The 22,054-nt window shown below is 41.0% G+C and overlaps 1 protein-coding gene across 4 annotated transcripts in view; it reads left to right on the top strand.

Annotated features, from left to right (window-relative positions):
- Positions 1-22,054, top strand: part of AK5 (adenylate kinase 5) — a 240,104-nt gene that overhangs the window by 107,618 nt on the left and 110,432 nt on the right. For all 4 annotated transcript variants that reach the window (XM_059075353.2, XM_067044561.1, XM_067044548.1 and 1 more), the window contains exon 7: positions 15,949-16,039. In XM_059075353.2, the coding sequence (XP_058931336.1) occupies positions 15,949-16,039 (91 nt within the window). The remainder of the gene's footprint in view (positions 1-15,948; positions 16,040-22,054) is intronic.

The raw sequence follows: 22,054 nt of genomic DNA, 5'->3' as shown, positions 1-22,054 counted from the left end.
AACCATCAGATGCCTGTGCCCTTCTGATCCCATACCTTGGTGCATTCAGTTCCCTACCCCCTCTCATCGATTGTTGCTGCCACTTTGAGGACCCGCCGCGGCTGGCGGCAAGTGGCGCCCGAACAGGGACTTGACAAGAGGGACATCTGAATCTTTATCATATTTGCTCATTTTTAAAACTGTGGTTTGGACACCAAACACCTGAAATTGGAAATAATTAAGCCAAGTAACTTGCCGTTTGCTGTCTGTACCAGCAGGAGTGACATTCAGCCAGGTCTTTTGTCTGTGGTGAGCATTGCCCTCTGAGGAAGGCACCATTAAGACCCTCAGAAGCCTCAGGGCCCGATTGTACTCTCCTTGGTATGCATCCTGGACTTTATGGTATGAACGTAAAAAAGGAGATGGCCTTTGGCCAAATCGCTCCAGGGACCTGCTCAGTTACTGGGAGTCCCTGGTTGTTCCCTAAAGCTAGGAAAAGCAACTCTGGAGGGGAAATTGGTGCCTTTGAGGGAGAAGCTGAGAAGCCAATCAACCAGCTGATGCCGATAAGGCGTGACTAAGCCGAGAAGCCAATTAACCAGCTGATGCCGATAAGATGGTGACTAAGCAAATTCCCTGCTTTACGGCTACGCTTTGTTATTAAACTTGCCTTGCAACCATCAGTTGCTTGTGCCCTTCTGATCCCATACCTTGGTGCGTTCAGTTCCCTACCCCCTCTCGTCGATTGTTGCTGCACTTTGAGGACCCGCCGCGGCTGGCGGCATTTGTCTCCTTAGAGCACAGACTCCAGACACGCAGTATCAGTGACCATGGCTCACGGGCCCAGCCTCTCTGCAGCATGTGGGATCTTCCCGGACCGGGGCACGAACCCGTGTCCCCTGCATCGGCAGGTGGATTCTCAACCACTGCGCCACCAGGAAAGCCCTTTCCTTTATGTCTTTTCATGACTCCAAAGCTCCTTTCTTTTCAGCACTGTATACTATTCCATTGTCTGGACATGCAAGTTTATTTATTCATTCACCTACTGACAGATATCTTGGTTGCTTCCAAGTTTTGGCAATTAGGAATCAAGATACAGTAAACATTTGTGTGCAGATTTTGTGTGGGTACAATTTTCAACTCCTTTGGGTAAATACCAAGGAGCCTGATTGCTGGATTGTATGGTGAAAGTATGTTTAGTTTTATAAGAAACTGCCAAATTATCTTCCAAAGTGGAAGTGTTTATACTTAGGTATAAATCTAACAAAATATATACAAGATCTGTATGAGGAAAACTACAAATCTCTGATAGACAAAATTTTAAAACAACTAAATAAATGGGGAGATTCCATGTTCATGGATAGGAAGACTCAATATCGTCAAGAAGTCAGTTCTTCCCAACTTGATCTATAGATTGAATACAATCCCAATCAAAATCCCAGCAACTTATTTTGTGTATATTGACAAATTCATTCTTAAGTTTATATGGAGAGGTAAAAGACCAAGAATAGCCCACACAACATTGGAGGAACAGTACAAATTTGGAGGATTGATACTATCCAACTTCAAGACTTAGTATAAAGCTACGGTAATCAAGACACAGTGCTATTAGCAAAATAATAGACAAATAGATGGATGGAACAGAACGGAGAGTTATAGGAGAAAACCCAGATGACCTCTTTAGGCATGCCTCTGTTTACCCCTGATAAATTTCCTTGTTTTGAAGCCTGCTTTGTCTATAATTAATATAGTTATTCCTGCTTTATTTTGATTAGTGTCAGCATGGTATATTTTCTCCAGCCACTTACTTTTAATCTTTATGTATCTTTATATTTAAAGTGAGTTTCTTGTGGACAACATACAGTTGGGTCATGTCTTTTGATCCACTCTGGCAATCTCTGTCTTTTAATTGGCACATATAGACCATTGACCTTCAAAGTGGTTATTTTTACATTTGGATTAATATCTACCATATTTGTTTCTGTGTTCTATTTGTTGCCCTTCTTCTTTGTTCCTGTTTTTGTCTTCCACTCTTTTTCTACCTTTTGTGGTTTTAATTGAGCATTTTAAATGATTCCATGTTCTCTCCTTTTTTAAGCTTATCAGTTATACTTTATTCTTTAATATTTTAGTGGCTATTCTAGAGTTTACAATATACATTTACAACGAATACAAGTCTACTTTTAAATAACACAATACCACTTCACTGATAGTATGAGTACCTTATAATAACAAAATATTCCTAATTCCTCCCTTCCATCACTTGTATCATTGTTGTCATTTATTTCACTAATATATAAGCATATGTAAGCATAGATATGTATATATGATATATACATAAGCATACATTATCAAATACATTGTTACTATTATTATTTTGAAAAAACTGTTGTGTGTTAGATCAATTAAGAATAAGAAAAATAAAAGTTTTGATTTAATCGTCACTTAAAAAAAAAAAATTACCATGTGCAGACACTATGCATGGATTATTTTTGTAAGGTAGGAACTGTTATTACCCCCCTTTTATACCTGTAGAAACTGAGATGATGTGTTTTCCAGAATCACATAGCTGGTGTGATATCAGAGCTCACACTCTTAACCTCTTCATTATACCAAATGCTCAGAAATGAGGAAGGTGGAATAGAGTAAAACAAATATTGAAAACCACTGACCCTGGGTCATTCATAGCTTCACAGAGTGGCTTCATTTTCCTTGTAAAACATGGAACTACCAGCTGCACCTCCCTCCTTCTAAAAGGCCAGTCATATCAACTCCAAGATGGTGCTTGAATAAAATAAGAAATTCTAGAATCCTTGGAACATGCAGAGTGGTTGAAATATCTAGAAGATTCCCAGTCTTTTTGTCTCTGCTATGTGACAGATTAACCACTGAATAAGCACATAGATAATTATACTTTCTAAATTGGTTGTTTAGGTTTAGGCCTGGCTGCAGTTAAAAATATACCATGAATACTATTAGACGGCATGAGATTAAAATGGATATTAATTATTTTTCAGTATTCCTCCAAGGAGCAAGTTTCCAGACTTAAACTCTCATGAATCTTATGGGGGAAATCCTCAAACACATTTGGGGCCATTCTAATGAGTGGCTTTGCTCTTCTTCAGGGTAATTACTAGTTTGCTCTGTCCCGTTTATAAGCTAAGCGACTTAAAGTTTAAGCCACATCCCTCTGTAATTCACTTGACATGTTAAAGAAAAACTTAAAATAACACATTTAAATGAATACTAATATTATCTTAAAGTGAGATAAGTATCTGGCTACTTACAAATCTTTTAAAATTATGTATCTGAATTTTAAATAGAGAACTCGTATTGCCTTCTCTTCAGTGGGTGCTCAGGGGATTGTTTAACCCCCTTGGCTGTGGTCCAGCTGTGTTCATTGCGACCAGGGAAACGCAGAACCTGAATCTGCACATTCATAATCATGATTCTCACTTTCCTGACAAGACCGCTAAGTAGGTCATGATTTTATGCCAAAAAGAAATGGCCTTTTAGTGGCCAAAGAACTGTTTTTTATACTCTGTGGAAACCTGTTTTGGTGCTAGTATTAACGTCATTGCTGTAGTTTCTCATTCCAAATTTATTACTTTGCCCTCAATCTTCCATTCTTGCCTTTCCTACCAGGAAATAGTGATGGGACTTCTTTTTAAATATTTTAAAATTCAGGAAATCATTTTATATTACAGTTATTCCCAGCTTTGGGGGTAAACACAGAAATGTAGCCGAGTTCTTAGGGCATGATTTTTATGATACCTTAGACTTCTTTTTGAGACAGAACTGTTGAGATCACAATTCATTTATTTATTCATTTATTCACTTACAGAACGTTTGGTCCAAAAAAGATTGTGGAAAAGTGAAAATGAGGCACAGATTGGGGTGATTTGTTGCTATTGTGGCTTTTATTTCCTTTATCAATGTTATAATGATATTTATAAAATAAATGTAAGCCAGGGAGATTTTTATTGATTTTTAAAAAATTTTATAGGTGTATAGTTGATTTACAACCAGGGAAATTTTTAAAAAGCAGAGGCAATGATGAGACCTAAGAAGTTGTCAGAAAGAGATGTAAATCATTTTGGACTTAAAAGAATTTATCCCATTTTAAATGCTTCCAGGAAATGTGATTCTACATAGACAACCATTTGCTACTCCCTAGTATAGTAATAGGTAACACTTTTTGAGATTTACTATGTGCCAAACTCTACAGTAATAAAGGATTCTCTTACTTAACCCTTTTAGCAGTCCACAACTATGTGATGTAGACACTATGTCTATCACCTTTCTGTGGATGAGGAAAGAGGCTTAGAGAATCACAAAGTCACACAACTAGTAATCGTAGGGCTAGGATTTGAATCCAGGTCATCTAGCTTAAGAGTCTTTCTCTACACCTTATCATTTCCCTTGAGGGTTACCTGTGGTCAAAGCAAAACAATGAATTATTACTGACATTATTGAGAAACCTAATTCTCCAACCAGATAAAGAAATGTGTAGATCTGGCTGCATGTTTTCTGATTCCTAAATTGTTGTCAGATAAAGAATAATATCTTTTTTAGATCTGGGGCAACCACAAACCCAGACAAGAATATTTATGGGTCCTAAATATTTGGGACTCAAATGCCCTCATCTCCTCTGACACTTTTTCTAATCCTCAAATCCCATCTATCCACACATCCTTCTTAATCCCCCTTTCCTCTCTGAAACCAATTAATCCTCCTTTCTCCTCTGATCTCCCATGTGCATTTCTCTATAGCTCTGTGACTGTCTTTATTCTATACTAACATTCAAGCGAATGTTATTCAAGGGCAAGAGTATTATTTTACAGAGCACTGAACCTCCAATGCATGGCATATAGTAGGTGCACAAGATGTGTTTTTAATGAATAAATTAATAAAAGTTTCCACACACTCAATAGTGTCATTTTCTCCCTTACCTTTAATGGAGGGGACATTCATAACAGCAAAAATGCAGTCTTCTTTATTCTACTATGTGATACTGGAGTAAAACATCTTTGCATACCATACCCACCGCATATGTAAGGTACTCAAATATTTGTTGAGTAAATGAAAACCATCTATGAGAACCTTCTAATAGCTTGCAAGAGGTCTTACAGGATGTGATAAATTTCCTAAATATCCTACAAAGTCACTTCATCATTTTGTAAAAGCTGATATATTTGCCTTTGCTTTTGTGTAATCAAAGCTGCCTTATTCTATGAGCCTGAAGGTTGCATTTGAAACTGACATTAATTTTGGTTTTCTCAGGCTCAGCTTTTTGTCCTGAGGCTCTTAACAGATTCTCATTGGCTTTAGCCTCCACTGGCACGTCCCTTGTGTACCATGTGGAATGCTGTCTATAAAATTTTGGAGAACTCTGTTGCTTTGCAAGTACTATGCACCTTTTATACCTTAGGTAAGCTTACCAGTTCCCAACCCCTTTAGGAGGAAACTCACCATGTCCACGATGGCAGAGATAAATCATAAAGAGAAGCAGACTTGGCTGGAGACTGCTCAGAGGCTAATCACTTTTCAGAGGCTATGCTCATTTCATCTTTGAGGGAAGATGTATCTTCAAGTGTATCTGAAAATGAAAAAGAGGAATAATTAAACAAAAATTAGCCTCAAACAAACAAAAGCGATGGAGAAGGTGAAGCAGGACACACATGGACAAATTTCCATGGGATGAGATAGAGGCATATTCTGCATCTGTATCCCCTTTTTCACTCATCTTCATCCTCTCTAGCCACCCACCTCAGCTACTGCCTGAAAGATCTATCAATACCATACTTACCCAACAGAATCAACCCAGGGCTACACATGATTTGAATTTGCTGAGTGCAAGATTGGTTGAGTGATATGAGGCCAATGGAATTTCTAGATGACCCACTTCAAAATTCAACAAATAAAATATAGATATTGCTTATGAATGACAAGTAATCTCTTCTTCTACATGTTGCTTCTAGTCAAAGGTCTAATGACTTTAGCAGAGGAATGTGAAGAGTAACCATCCTTTTAGTTGAGTCAGCTAAAATCACATAAAATCAGCATCAGAAGAATTTATAAGGATTTTTTTATCCATTTGCACATTAATTCCTCTCCTCTGTCCATGGACTGAAATATAAATCCTATTATTATAAATCTGATTTCCATTCTCATAATTTTATTTTTCTTTCTTGCTTCATTTATATTTTTCCTAAAACTTGGAACAAAATAGCTGAATTATCCAAAGGGCCCAATGGCTATTAAATTGTTAAATAATCCTCCATTCTTTTTTTTTAAATTACTTTTTACCATCAAACCATAGCCGTCTTGTTAATAAGGTAATTACTCTGAAACAAAGACCAGATTGGTTTTTTTGGGAACTTAGTACTAACCACATTATCACAAACTACTAAACCTGGGGTTAGTGCATAAAGGAAAAAATGAAGATGGTTGTTTAAATGGCTCTGAAATTGGAAATGACCTTCAAACTAAAAATAGAGGGGAAAAAGATGTGTACACACTACCATGTATAAAATTGATAGCTAGTGGGAACCTGCTGTATAACACAGGGAGCTCAGCTCGGTGCTGTGTGGTGACCTAGATGGGTGGGGCAGGGCAAGGGGTGGGAGGGAGGTCCCAGAGGGAGGGGATATATGCGTACATACAGCTGATTCATTTCGTTGCACAGCAGAAACTAACACAACATTGTAAAGCAACTACACTCCAATTTTAAAAAAAAAGAAAAAGAAATGAATGTGGGATAACTTACTGCATAGGATTTATTCTTTACAGAGGTAAGTAGCTTAGTTCTTAAGAGCACACGTGTAGTATAGTAAGACAAAAGTAAGACACACCTGAGTTCATAACCCAACCCCTGTTCTTCACCAGTTTTGACCTTAAATAAGTATTACCTTTCTGAGCTAACTATTTCCTTGGGAGAGTGACACCTCGGGTTGTTCTGGGTGTTATGGAGATGTTTACAAAGTGCTTCGCCTATTGCCTGGCAGATAGTAAATGCTTAATAAATGGTAACTACTGTTATGCCCATGAACTCATCTGTCACCTTCCTATGGACACAGCCCAGCACACAGTTAGTATATGCACATGCCCAGGGATTTCTGGTAGAGGAAGCAGCTGCAAGATCAAAATCCCCAAGAAAGCCATCAAATAACTTCAGGAAGCAAAAGGTGCATCACCACCCAATCCCTTCTCAGAAGGTGAATCCCAAAATTTTAAGGCAAAGTCACCTTCATTTTCTTCAAAGAAACTGTGGCTTTCATACCTTTATTCCTTGTCACTGAAAGAAATGCCCTTCCTTTCCTTTCTTCACCTCACTTAGTCTCACTTGTTCAGACTTTGACTCATGGATCAGCTTCTCCAGGAAGCCTTCTCTGACCCTCCCCTAACCCCACACTGCCCACCTGCACAGTCCCAACCCCCAGGACACCCCGTGTACACCCCATCAAGGCCCTTCTTGCACAGAACTGTTATTAACGATTTACTTATCAGTTTCTCAGCATAGACCTTAAACTCCATGAGGGCAAAGGCACTGCCATATTTGACTGAATTAAATTAAATTATTTCCCCAAAGTCATACTTATAATACTTCTTGTCCATGTCTCCAACAAGGGGAAACATTAGCATGATTCTTCTAAGAGCTATTTTATTATCCAGAACAATTGCTGGCTACTCCAATAAAATCTGTTTTCATCAGTGTTAAATGCCATCCTAAAGAAATTTGTATAGAGAGGCACTCTCTCAGTACTGGTAACATAGAAAGTGTGTATTAACTAAAAAGGAATTTGATTTAAAATCCTAACTCTTTTTCTGCTTATAAGCAACATGTTTCATTCTAAGGTCCTGTATTGACATTGCAAGATACATTTCCCTTTGTTTTTCGTTTTCTGAGCTATCTCTTTGATTCCACTTATCTCCACTAAATCTCCCATGTAATTATGAACTGGCCACATTTGGCTAGGGTTGTTAAAGTCAACACCACTGGTGAGATATTTTTAAAAATAAAAGAATGAAGCATCTCAACTGGGAAAAAAAAAGGAAAGGAAAAAATTAGTAAAAGAAAGAATGAGCCCGATCTTCCCAAGGCCTAAATTAATCCCTAGTCACACATCTGGTGCTTTGGCAGCAAGTGGTTTTTTCGGGCTTCCAGGGTACCACTTAGAGCTCTACAGAGGAGACTCTTGAGCGCTAGAGAGAACGGAGCCTGTAATTATGAAAGGTACCAAATGTCACAGGAGGCTGAAATTTGACTTCTGAGGCTCTTAACTAGTTTTAGTTTGGACGATTTCTTGGCAGAGGTTTAAATCTTTATGCCACCACCTTGTAGTTTTATAAAGTCTCAAATTGCTGGAATGCTGGGAGGAGAGGGAAAAAAGAGAAAATAGGAAGGGAAAGGGTATTTTAATTCATTGAATTTTCTGGTTAATTGAGTCTGACAAGTATTTGTTGTCTAACCACTGGGCTCAGCACCCTGCTAGGTGCAGTAGAGAAAATATGGGAACCACATGATGTGATTCTTGTCTACAGTGAGTTTATCTTGCCTATTTTCCTCCATTTTCTTCCTATAACCTTTCTTTATCAAATCTTTTCAAAGTATTTTAATCCTTGTTTGTGCCTTAATAATTACAGAAAACCTAACATGATTTAATCCTCTTTTCATGTATTTTCAGTACCCAGCGCATATCTGGGACAAAGTAGGTGCTCGATAAATCTTTACTGAGTTGAATTGCATCTTGTAGATCCATCCTGATCCTAAGACATATTCTAAAACTTCTCTTATTTGACAAAATCCACTGTATCAACCTATTTTCTGGACTGCAGATCTATTTCTTTAATTAACTTCCGAGTGAGAAGCAACGCATCATTTAGTAGTATCATCTTAAAAATATATTAAGTCCATTCACATGTACTAAAATAGAGGGTTTTTTCAGCTACACCTCCATTAGACTAATTACAGGTTCGATCTCTGGTCGGGGAACTAAGATCCTGCAAGCCACGCAGTACAGCCAAAAAAAAAGGAAATGAGTTCCCTGACCTAGTGGTTAGGATTCCGTGGTTTCACTGACAAGAGCCCAGGTTCAATCCCCGGTCAGAGAACTGATGCCACAAGCCTCAAGGCAAGGCCAAAAAGGATATATATGCCTTTTATATATGTGCTGTCTGTGGCAACTTAATTTTACTTCACTTTTTTTTTCCAGCTTGAGATATAATTGACATATTACATTGTATAAGTTTCAGATATACAATGAGATGATTTGATACACATATATGTTGTGAAATGATTCCCACGATAAGGTTGTTAACACACCCATCACCTCACATGATTACAGTGTGTGTGTGTGTGTGTGTGTGTGTGTGTGTGTGTGTGTGTGTGGTAAGAACACTTAAGATCTACTCTCTTAGCAACTTTCTAGTATATGATACAGTATTGTTAACTATAGTCACCATGTTGAATATTGGATCCACAAAATTTATTCATCTTATAATGGAAATGTGTACCCTTTGCCTGACATCTCCCCATTTCCTCCACCCCTTAGGCCCTGGCAACCACCATTCTACTCTCTTGTTTCTGGAGTTTGGCTTTTTTTTTTAAGATGCCACATGGAGCAACTTAACCTGAAAATTGTCCTCTCATAGTGTCAACAGATCCATGAGCAAAATATTGAGCACTTGATATCAGTTCATTATCTGGACGTTGCTCAGTCTAAGGATGTCTGCTCTAGGACTCCACTTTAGCCTGCAAAGTATTAAAAATCAGCTACTGTAGCCACATACCATTCAGCTCAAAAATTGTTCCAGACCCAGTTTCCACCACCAACTTGGATTCTTTAGGCTTTGACTTTTCCCAGCAACCTTCTGCAAGTCCTGAGACCTAGTCTCTCCCCTCTTATTGCAGGCGGTCTAGTTTTGGATCCACCATCCCCTAATGAGACAACCAGAGTAAGGAGCTCTGGGAAAGGGGTCTGGAATGTTGCCCCCCAGTCAGGGGCAGGGCTGAAGCCCTAGCTGGGATGGGAGGAGGATCATCTGAGCCTAGGCTGCACCTCAGGTGCTGGTGGATAGGGAACCCCTGGGGCAAACCCAGAGCAGCTTCTACAGGAAGTGCTAGACTGAAAATGGACCCAGACCAGAAATCTACTCTCCAACCCCAGAGAGGCTCTTAGGAGGAGGCTAGGCCTACTCTTTCTTTGATTACTGAGGAAGGATTGAGTGGTAATGAGAGGAGAAAAACAGAATCCATGCTAGATGACTTCAGTCCTCTTAACAAAGTAAAGGGCAGGTTTGTTTAAGTTGTAGAAGGCTACTGGGGAAGGTACAACTAGAGTCAGCAGTAGACAAAGATGGAGAAGCAGTAGCCAGCTTCCCTGAGAAATTGTTAACTTTAAGCTAAAGACCGCGAGAGAGAGCTCCATTTGGAGTTGGGACATCTTCTGCCTCTTGCGGTCAGCTTTGCCTGTCCTCACTCCTTCCGATGTTCCTGGCCAGCCTGCAGAGAGGTTTTTCTGCCAACAGACACATGCATCTGGCAGGATACACATATTATACAGAGAAATAAAATCACCTACTATGGCCTCAAAATGGAAAGCAAGATCAAGAATATTTGAGTATATTGCATCTGGACCTGGCTTGGCTTGGCTTCAGTCTATCCTGAGTACTCCTTTAGGGCTTTCGCTCTGGTTTGTTCTGCAAGAGCCCAGCTAAGATCTATGGCTGCCCCATGGAGCTGAGAGCTGATCCTGACAGCCCTGGCAGTTCGATGTAGACAGATGTGGATTCGGATCCTGGTTCCACCACCTACATGATTTGGCTTTCCCAGACAGAATGTGGTCCCTACCCACCCCACCCCCAACCAAATCTACTTCGATGCTTCTCTTCAAATTTTGTGTTTAATTATGAAGCTTTAGAAACACAGTTCTGCAGAATAATATAAACTGTGATTACTCCATCGCTCATAACTACAGATTTCACTCCCGGGACCACAAGTTTTTTAATGATCATTATTTTAGTGCAAACTCCAATTTTTGCTGGAGGAAAACAAAGTACTGTAAAGAGGACACCAACCAATCAATTCTTTAGAAGGAAGTCTCAAGACATATAAAAGAAAAGATTTGAAGGGCCAGTGTTTTGCATGTTGAAGGATCTCCAGTACCAAATGATGAAAACCATTTGGTATAGAGCATACTTAATTGAAATCCCTTGCAGGAAACCACGGAGAAGTAAAATGTTGAAGAAGCTGGTATGAGAATGATACCAGAGAATGATACTTATGGGATATATAAAACTGAGACAATACTAATAACAGAGCCAATTTATTTCCTTTTCAAATGTTGATGCAGAGAAAATATAGGAGACAGAGCTAAGTTTAATGAAAGTGGAATCTAGAAAGACTGAACTGTTATCCTCCCTTTCGAGTCCTTTTAGGATATTTTATACACCTAACATTCCCAGCTAGCAGAGCTAAGAATACAGAATGCCTTGTCTCTGTGGAGAAGATCTGGGCAGCCTCTTGCAGTCTGAAAATCAGAGCCAAAAGAAAACAAACAAGAACTCATTTCTGCCATTAAAATTGCAAACTGTCATTGTTGCTTTCTCCTCAGATGGTGCCTAATTCTGCTCAATCTACTATAATTTCCTTTCCTAATCTAGATATACTTTGTATGATTTTGAAAGCTGTTACAACATTTGTTATTCAACTTAAAACATGTTGTGAGTGAACTGGGGAATTTGGTAAGCATCTCATTTTGAAATTTCCAGTTGACCTCCCCAGCCCTCTTACATTAAATGACATAAAACAAATCATACAGACTGTGTCCTCTGCGAGGTCTTTCCCTCAGAATAAGAAAAGAGGTTTGTTAAGATTGCTAGATATTAAATAACAATCACCAAAAAGATAAAGGGCCCACCTAATCACAGAATTTCAGAGCTGGGAACAACCTCGGACATCATCTGGCCTAGTGGCATACAGTTACATCTGTCCCCAAAGCTTGTTTCTGACCCACGAGATCTATAGAAACTGTTATTTCTAGAACCTTCATCACCCTATACCTATGCTACCCCTGAAGTATTATCACTTCTACTATCCTCTGTATTTTGAAGTTTACAGCATGGGTTCTTGCAGGTCAGAAACAGAGAGAGAGAAAGAAGGAGAGAGAAGGAAGGAAGGAAGGAAGGAAGAAAGAAAGGAAGGAAGGAAGGGAGGGTGGGCACCTTCCAGCACTTCTAGATCCAGATGCTTTGCCACTCCCTGGGGCATGGGATCTGGCTTCCCAGGGGCTGCCCCGGGGTCTAGGAAGCACAACCAAGAGGTGGGGGGACTTAACTCTTCATAAGGAAAACTTGGACCAGTGGAAGCAGAAAACTGAAAAGACAGTATATAAATGCCTCTCCCTACCTCCCTCGCCAGACTGTTCTGAGATGTACTGGTTCCATTTAGCCTTTCTGGAGACCAGCTGTGACTCTGTGAAGCTGGGGTCCAGATCAGTAACATGCCACCTTACATTTGCTTTGCTTCCTTCTTTGTCTCACTTCCCTTTTTCTTTCCAACTTACTGCCCTGGGGTTACATGCATACGCACGCCCCCAATAAAGTGTTAACCTGTAAGTTTTGCCTTAGGTTCTGTTTTCTGGGGAACTATGGCTAAAACATAAGTTTATGCTTTTTTATTTATAAAATGATATGCTGCCACCCGTCTTTCAAAAGCCCAAGAAAAAAATGAAAAGAAACCCCCTCTTAGTAGAACTTACCCCTTACTGATGATAGCTGACAGACATTTTGAAAGGAAAAAAACCAGCCATGGTCTATGGGTGTGGGAAGCAGTGCATTAAGGTGGCACTAATCTTGGCTTGGTGGTCCCCTCGTATCTGCCCTAACCACCATCTGCTTTTCTCGCCCTTGCATTTAGACAAAAGGGCTGTGTTAACACTCCTTTGAGTAACAGGGCTATATTTGTCTGACTATGATGGTCACATGTAGCCTGATAGGATGGAAAGTGTCAGTCATCCTAAGTGCAATTCCTACTTCTCCTGCCTGTTAGCTGTTTGACTTGAGAAAGTCATAATATCTGAGTAGGTATTTCCTCACCTGTAAAATAGAAACAAGATGATCTGCCTCACCTTTCCCGTGGGCTGATGTAGCATAGTGAAAATACTTTAAAGCACCATACGATGAGCTTTAACTGTGTAAGGGGAGATTAGGTAATGACTTTCTAATTTAGGCTTCTAAATTCCTCTCACTAAAAATAATGAAGCACTTCAGTGGGAAAATATAAAGGAATAAATCACTTAAATGTTTTCAAATATCTTTAAGATAATAATTAAGATTAAAAACCAAGATGGGGCTTCCCTGGTGGCGCAGTGGTTGGGAGTCCGCCTGCCGACGCAGGGGACACGGGTTCGTGCCCCGGTCCGGGAAGATCCCACGTGCCGCAGAGCGGCTGGGCCCGTGAGCCATGGCCGCTGAGCCTGCGCGTCCGGAGCCTGTGCTCCGCAACTGGAGGGGCCACAACAGTGAGAAGCCCGCAAAGAAAAAAAAAAACAAGATGGAATAAAAGAGACTGTATTTTCCCTCCCATGAAACAAACAAAAATAAATTAACAGAAAATATATATTTAAAAAAAATTTTTAAGACCCTGGACATCAGACAATGAGGTGATTCCCTGAGAGAAAGGAAATAAATGTGGTGGGCCATGTGATTGTCCCCAGCTTATTACTGGAGACTTTCCTGCTACAGTGCAGGGAGAAGGAAGCCTTGTGGAGATGGGTAGACTCCAAGAGTCGAGGAAATGGAGCTGAGAGTGCAAGAGACCCAAGGTGACTGGATTGCAGAGGACAGAGTACCAGAGATGCACAGAGAGAGAACTCTGGAGATCTGCAGAGGGTTCCCCTCCAGCATCCAGCAGAGTACTAATCAGGGCATGCATATGAGCAAACTGCCCAAAGCTGAGGGAAAAACCACCCAAAAAGATCAGCAGGAACAGTGGCTGGGGCTCACACCAGCCTGAGAAGAGTGCCTGTTTCTACAGCCAGACTGGAAAATCCCTTAATTCACAAGGAAATGGGTAGAGTACTTCAAAGTGTCTTGCCTCAACAGGGCGGAATGATTAACCCTAAACTAAACATTGCTCTGGTCCAGTCCAACAAATCTTAAACACAAGACCTGAAAGGATCAAGTTGTTTCCAAAATAACTAAACTGCATTCCAGAATAAAGCTCAAGAATATAGAAATACAAAAACACCTACCATCCAACGTGGTCAAATTGTCAATGCCCAGCATCCAGTAAAAAATTACCAGGCAGGGCTTCCCTGGTGGCGCAGTGATTGAGAATCCGCCTGCCAATGCAGGGGACACGGGTTCGTACCCCGGTCTGGGAAGATCCCACATGCCGCGGAGCGGCTGGGCCCGTGAGCCATGGCTGCTGAGCCTGTGCGTCCAGAGCCTGTGCTCCGCAACGGGAGAGGCCACAACAGTGAGGCCCGCATACCACAAAAAGAAAAAAAAAAAAAAATTACCAGGCATGCAAAGAAACAGGAAAATATACCCCATAATAATGGGGGAAATCAATCAAAACCAACTCAGTTGTAGGAATTAGTAGAGAAGGATATTAGAAGTTATTATAATTGTATTTCATGTGTTTAAAACCTTAAATAGAAACATAGATATTTTTAAAGACTCAAATCAAACATCTATGGATAAAAACTACAATGTCCAAGATGAAAGATACCCAGGATGGAATTAATAGTATATCCATACAATGGAATACTACTCAGCAATGAAAAGGAATGAACTTGATAAATCTCAAAATAATTGTGCAGAGTGAAAGAATCCAGACAAAAATATTTCATGTTGTACAATTCCTTTTACATGAAATTCTAGAAGATGCAAAGTAATCTCTAGTCACAGAAAACATATCAATGATTACCTGACAGGGGGGGCAGGAGGAAGGGATTCCCAAGGGGCACAAGGAAACTTTGGGAGGAGGTGACGGAGATGTTCACTATTTTGATTTTTATGATGGTTTCACAGGTGTATACAGATGTCAAAGCTTATCATTTTGTACACTTTAAATACATGCAGTTTATTGTATATCAGTTATAACTCAGTAAGCCTATTTTAAAAAACCAAAGAGACAAAAGTGTATTTCTAAAAACCACTGAGGGACTTCCCTGGTGGTCTGGTGGCTAAGACTCCACACTCCCAGTGCAGGGGGCCCCGGTTCAATCCCTGGACAGGGAACTAGATCTCACATGCTGCAACTAAGAGTTCACATGCCACAACTAAAGACCCCACATGCAGCAGTGAAGATCCCACGTGCTGCAACTAGGACCCAGCACAGCCAAATAAATAAATATTTAAAAACCACTGAACAACTTGGGAAATAGAGGATTTATAAATGTAACCACATTTTTAAATATTTAAAATTTTGTAAATTTTAGAGAATGGTAAAATATTTGAATCCATAATTTTTGTTACATCTAAACCTATAGTGTTTGTAGACTATACCTATAGAATAGCATCTATAATATTTGTATAGAAGCTACAATTTGGTTTGAGGGGTCTCTTTTTTCTTTTTTTAACAATAAATTAGAAAATCTATCCCCATGTTGTTTAGAAATATTTTTTCACGAAGGAGGCGGCGGCAGGGAGGATTTCAAAACAAAACTAAGAGCCAGAAAGGCACAAGTTATGGGTTTTTCCAAAGCTTGTTTTAGAAATTAAGAAAATTCTACACAATTTTCTTAACCGTGAGTGACTGTACACTTACTCCCTAACACCCCTCTCTGTTTGATATGAGGTCTGGGCTTGAAAAACCCTCTAAATATCTGATTAAAGACTCAGTTCCTGTTGTCCTGCTTCATTAGAGATACAGTTGTGTGATGCATGTTCATTATATTTTGGAATGAACTAATTTATGTATCCTCACGTTCCCAACTTGTCTATCCTGATTTCTCCCAGTTTGATGCCGACCGAGACGAGGATGAGGTGTTCTATGACATCAGCATGGCAGTTGACAGCAAGTTATTTCCAAACAAAGAGGCTGCAGCAGGTAAGTCACTGTGTCCTTTGGGCTGCAGTATATATACCCTGATCCCCTGCCAAGTGTCTAGGGCTTTGTAGTAAGGTTGGAGCTCAACAAGCTGCCGTAAGGTCCTAAGGATGATGTTGTCCTCAGGTCTTTACACCTTCTGGTTTAAAAATAAAGGCACAAAACGACATAGAAAAGAGCCATACATCTGGCTCTTAACAGTTACTGCCTTTCTTCCAGTCATTGAAAGTGCAAATTAGCAGGCAGTCACAATGTAGCAAAGGACCTCTGTTACTATAATTTTTAAAAACTGGTCTAACCCACTATTTGTGCAACAATAAAAGTTACAGTTTCTCCAGAACTCCCTAACTCATACATGTCTCTCCTGTGCCACCTGGGAAAAGCCTCCTCTTTGGTGTGATAGCTGCTCCCATCCTGACCCACAGCCCCTGTTGTGGCCCTGTCCCTTCTCTTCCTATGTCTAGAAGTTTGACGTTGGACAATCGTGCAGGGTAATCATACCCCTTTAAGTAGGCGGTACTCACATTTCTGTCCTTGACCCTTCTCTCACTCTCTTTTACTCTTGCTCTGGGTCAGCTCCTTGTCTGTCCTGGTTTCAACCATCAATTCTGCGTGGATGACTCTCAAATCTTTCTCAGTCCTCACCTTTCTTCTCAGTTATGGCCTCAGTGAATAAAGACCAAAAGTTCCAGGCCTGTAAAGAAAAAGGCTGAACACCTAAAAGTTTGAAGCCGTATTTGAAGCTCACTATGAGCAGGTTCGAAGAAAGACAGAGTTTTTTAAAAGGCAGTAGTCTTTCTGGACAGACCCGCAGAGCACAGACAGCTGACATAAACTCGCCTGCCTCATTTTCCAGTGATATTTACAGAAAGATGGCCTATTGCAGGGCAAGAGGGAGTGTTGAGAAGCATGTAAGATCATGTAAACAGAAGTACCACTGCTCTGAAAACTGCCGTGACACCTGTGCTTTTATTTTAATGATTCACTGAGAACATTCATTTAGACCTCTAACAAATATCTATCGGCTAGATACCCTCAGTCTCCAAACAGTGGAGCAGAGGAGATTTAAGCGGCCCCTCCTTTAGAACTCCCAGCACTTTATGGCTCTCAAGTAGCATTTCTCCAAAGTAGCGTCATCCTATAGTGATGTAGCTGGGCTGGCTTGTGTGCAACTCAGTAAACTGTGTCTTTGTCCTCTTCATGTCCCCTTGGTAGAATGCACGGTGCCTGGCCCGTAGCAGAGGTTTCCAGGAGACTACTCCTTCCTCTCTACAACGCCGAGCTTATGAACAGAGGGGTCTGTGCTCACAGCCTCCCCCTAGCTCCCTTCCACTTCCAAGACCCCTGAAAACTGGGTTCTGCTCCAGCCTTAAAGTAAACCTGTTCTATCTGTAACAGCCCTGGTGAGCGAAGGGAACCCATAAGGGCTTGTGGGAAACTAGAAATAAGCCATACCTCCCCTTCCAGAGGCAGCCACTTCACAGCCCCAGGTTACTGTGCCATTAAGGAATGGGCCAGTGTTGCTGGATCCTTCTCTCTTTCCAGAGAAAACAAAAACCTGCACCAGCAGGTGAAATCTCTCAGCTTGTAAATGTTGGTGACTCAGTCAATTAAACAAGCCTTGTCCGTGGCCTCTGCTCTGTGACTCGGCAGCCCCCAGGTTTTCTCCCTTGGCTCTTCCCTTCTCCTGAATCCTCTCTCTGCAGAATCTCAGCTGCCCCACTGCTCCCATATCACCTCCACGTGAATAGCTTTCAATTCCTTTAAATTTTTTACATAAAAATCGTATATGTTTAAGATGTACTACCGATGATTTGACTTGTGAAATGATTACTACAGTCCAGCTAATTAACATACTTCATCTTCATATAGTTACCATTCTTCTGTGTTTGATGAATGAGCATCTGAAACATATTTTCTTAGCAATTTTCCAGTATTCAATACATATCATGAACTGTCGTCACCTTGCTGTGCATTGGATCTCTAGGCATATTCTTCCTACGTAACTGCAACTTTGTACCCTTTGGTCAAAATCTCCCCATTTCCCCCACCTGCGTGTCTGTGGCAACCACCATTCTACTCTCTGTCTCCACGTATTTGACATTTTTAGGTTCCACATGCAAGGGAGATCACGCCGTTTTTCTCTTTTAAGAGAGCCAGGCAAAAGTGTCCCTGCCTTCACACCTCATTCTTATCATGGATCGTCGCTCCTCAGAGACACCTTGGGAGTCCAGGCCTCCTTCACTATCCCTAGCGAACTCATCGAAGCCTTTGTCATTGCTGGCCCGGCCCATCCATCTGTTAGGAATCCTGTTGCTGCCATGGGGATCCTCCCAGAATGCAGCTCTGATCACCTGACAAAAACCAAAACAAAGCAAAACCTTCCATGACTTTCCTGCAGGCTGAGCACCAGGGTTCTTACCGTGACAAAAATATCCTTAGCTTTCCTGCAGTGGTCCTGTCCCTGTCAGAGCGTCACCTCTCCCCTCCCTCACACCAGCTTCCTCCAGCTCCTGAATGCCTCAGGTACCTTCCCGCCTCTGGCCATTTGCTCAGAGTACTTGGAACCACCTATCTCCATTTGCATCGCTCTACTCTCTCACCTCTTCATCCCATCCTTCACCTGGCCCGGCCCTGCTTTGCATTTCAGTTTAAACGTGATTTCCTCAAGGAAACGTTCTCAGACCCCATCCCAGACTACATCCCTGTGTAGTGCTCTGCCCTTTACCTTCAGGGCATTCATCGCAACTGTGATTATATAATTAGGTATAGGATTGTTTGTTAAAAATCTATTTCCTTTACAAGAGTGCAAGACTTCATGAGGACACAGAGTATACGTGAGCGTCGGTTTGAAACCCAGTATGAATCTCATGCGAGATGCCACATTAGCCCTTTGTCTTCTAGCTGGCCACCTCAGCTGGGCTACTCACCTGGGCCCGTCAACTCACAGCCACACCAAATTTCCTTTGGCTTCAGAGCAGAGTGTGCATTTGCTTGCCTGCAGGCCAGAGAATGCCAGCCCCCTGAACCTCTGCACCCTGTCTGTGGTGCTTCCTCCTCCATGGAGCCCTCCAGTAATACTTCTAGCAGAGTCATCTGCCTACATCACTCAGTGTCTCTGGGCCTCAGTGTCCCCATCTATAAGGAAAGAATATTAGCGCTACCTCATAGGACAGTTGTGAACAGTAAATGGCTTATGTGTATAAAGCATGCGGCTGTCCCACTAAAAAGGTTAAGTATAGGTTAGTATCTTTGCTGAGGATTTGAGGGGTCGCAGGGAGAGACCACATCTTATGCAGCACAGCCTTTCCCCATTTTCCTAGGTTGACTTCTACTCTCTTCTCCCTCTCTTCCTCCTTTCCCCCACTGTCATGGAGTAACTAAAAAAAAATATTCCCCCTTCTCTTCTCACCCAGAACAGTCCCCCAACACCCAGTTCTCTCGAGGAGCTTCCTTCTAGTCCCAAGTACTGCCAGGATATATTTTTCCAAAGAAATACAATGCCCTTCTTCAAAGGAATTCTAACACAAACTGCTACTAACACTTCCAAGCCTGTTGGAATTAGAGCTGCATTCTCCGTGCCTAATGCCTAAGGTGCTTAGGAGGGATTTAATGTTCAAAGAGCGAATGGAGCGAATGATTAAGATTGAGATCCACACCACTGTGAAGCAATTAGACTCCAATAAAGATACTAAAAAAAGATTGAGATCCACAAAAGTAAAACGTAACTGTCCTTTTATCCATTTTTCAGTCATTCAGCATATATGTATCGAATGCATAGAATTTCTAAGTTTTGTTCTTAGATTCAGAGAAGAAATACAACCCCACCTAAAGCTGCTGACGGTTTAGCAGAAGAGACAGGAGAAGGGAGAGACTGCTTTCCTCACACAGGGCAGGAGAAGTGTGAGAGGAGCTTTATCTGCAGACGCCCTTCACCATACGGGAAACCCCGCCTTGCAGGAGTCTCCCTCTATCTGGTACTCCAAGTGGGAGGAGGGCCTTCCTAAAACTTCAGATCGAAGATCCACTAGGAGGAAAAAAGTCTTTACCAGCGTCCCAGAAGGCAGTGTGGTTAGCCTTCCTGTACCTCTGAAGCCAATTTTTCATCTTCCCACTTACATTTAAGGAGACAACCTGAAAATATTTCTGAAGACCATTCAATGTCTAAAACCAGTGACACTGAATGCCCCCTGTGGGGTTCTATTTCAGCTCATACCTTTCTCTGTTATCTATGGGAAGGATACTTTTAAATCTGAAAAGAAATCAAGAAATTCAAAATAGGGGGAAATGAAAGCCATACTATCACTTTTGCAAAAGGTCCTAATTTTGCTGTCTTCTTTGAGTGACAAGATCATTGCAGTTGTTTTATGTGTTAAATTATCCAATGAAAGATGGCAAAAATGTGTACATATGGTTATATTTACCTCCCTATTTTGTATGTCAAGCCTTAGACTATTATTAAAGGTCCCATTTTCAGCAAACCAAGCAACCAATACTAAAAGAAAATGAAAGCTATTCAATCATTATCTGAGCTGATAATGACATCCGTTGTCTATGCCTTCTATGATCTATTAGTACTGTTGCCAAGAGCAACAGCACGTCAAGAAATTCCACCTCTTGATGACACAATAAAGTTTATGTTAAAAACATCTTATTAGGAGAGCCAATCGCTTCTTCCTTATAAACAGAAGTTGCATTTTAAACAAAGACCTCTTCATTCTACCATTGCTGAAGATAGTTTTCTAATAATCTTGTTCCATTTTCAAATATTAATGTGTAATATCTCTGTTAACTGGTTTGTCTAAGAGTCCCTCACGTTGTACTTTATTAAAACGACCAAAAGAACAGTTTCTAATTAAATAAGTAGGACACAGGAACTGAAAGAGCTGTATGTTTAATGAGCCTTTGTGTTCAGATCACGTTGCTCACTGCACATGAATCACTCTAAATTCTAAGGGGAGGATATCATTTGAGTATCTATCACCACTAGTCAGTGGTGAATAATATCCATATTGTGGAAGTAACGAAAGCTGGTTAAAATTGGCATTGACTTTAATGGTGCTGCCAATAGCAGCCACCTTGACTGTCACAGGCTGGAGTGACACCTCTTTATTCCACTTTCTATTCTTCCCTTTCCACAGCCACCCGGTGACCCCCTTCATCATCGGCCATTCACTGTTCCTATTTTCTCCGAATGTAGAAGAGATAGCACACTCCTCCAAGGTCCTCCCTTGTAGAGCACTGTAATGAAAGATCATGTTTACAAAACCATTTGGATTTTGCCTGCTTACAACTTGGAGTCAGCAGGCTATGTTAGAAATGGGAGCAGTGACTTCTGTCTTTGATCTCAGTCACTTTCTGCATGACCTTGACCAAGCTATATAACTTCTCCACAGCTCATTTTCCTCTTTTCTAAAGTGACAGGGTAGGATTCTATAAAATATTAAATTCTAAAATGTCCATGATGTTAAAATGGAAAAATGTACGTTTTACTTCTGACATCTTTACTGTCTCCCAACACATAAGTGCAAAATGGTCTTCTAACTGGTTCTGAGACATCAGGTAGTTTGGCCCTAAGGTACACCTTTTATTTATAAGGTACACCTTATAAATAAAAGTATTTATCTGAAAAATACTTAAAGCACAGAGACAGAAAAATTACAAGTATATAATCCTTCTACTTAGAAAATTATATATAAAATTAATGTTTCCGTATCACCCCTCTAGTCTCACTTTTTTTTTTTTTTTTTTTTTCGCGGTACACAGGCCTCTCACTGTTGTGGCCTCTCCCGTTGCGGAGCACAGGCTCCGGACGCGGAGGCTCAGCGGCCATGGCTCACGGGCCTAGCCGCTCCGCGGCATGTGGGATCTTCTCGGACCAGGGAACGAACCCGCATCCCCTGCATTGGCAGGCGGACTCTCAACCACTGCGCCACCAGGGAAACCCTAGTCTCACTTTATTAATGGTCCTCCCAACTCCATTCTACAAGCACCTCATTAACACTGGTGTTGCCA

This window comes from Kogia breviceps, chromosome 1 (assembly GCF_026419965.1).
Source record: "Kogia breviceps isolate mKogBre1 chromosome 1, mKogBre1 haplotype 1, whole genome shotgun sequence".
Classification (NCBI taxonomy): domain Eukaryota; kingdom Metazoa; phylum Chordata; class Mammalia; order Artiodactyla; family Physeteridae; genus Kogia; species Kogia breviceps.
This window is presented reverse-complemented; position numbering and strand designations above follow the sequence as displayed.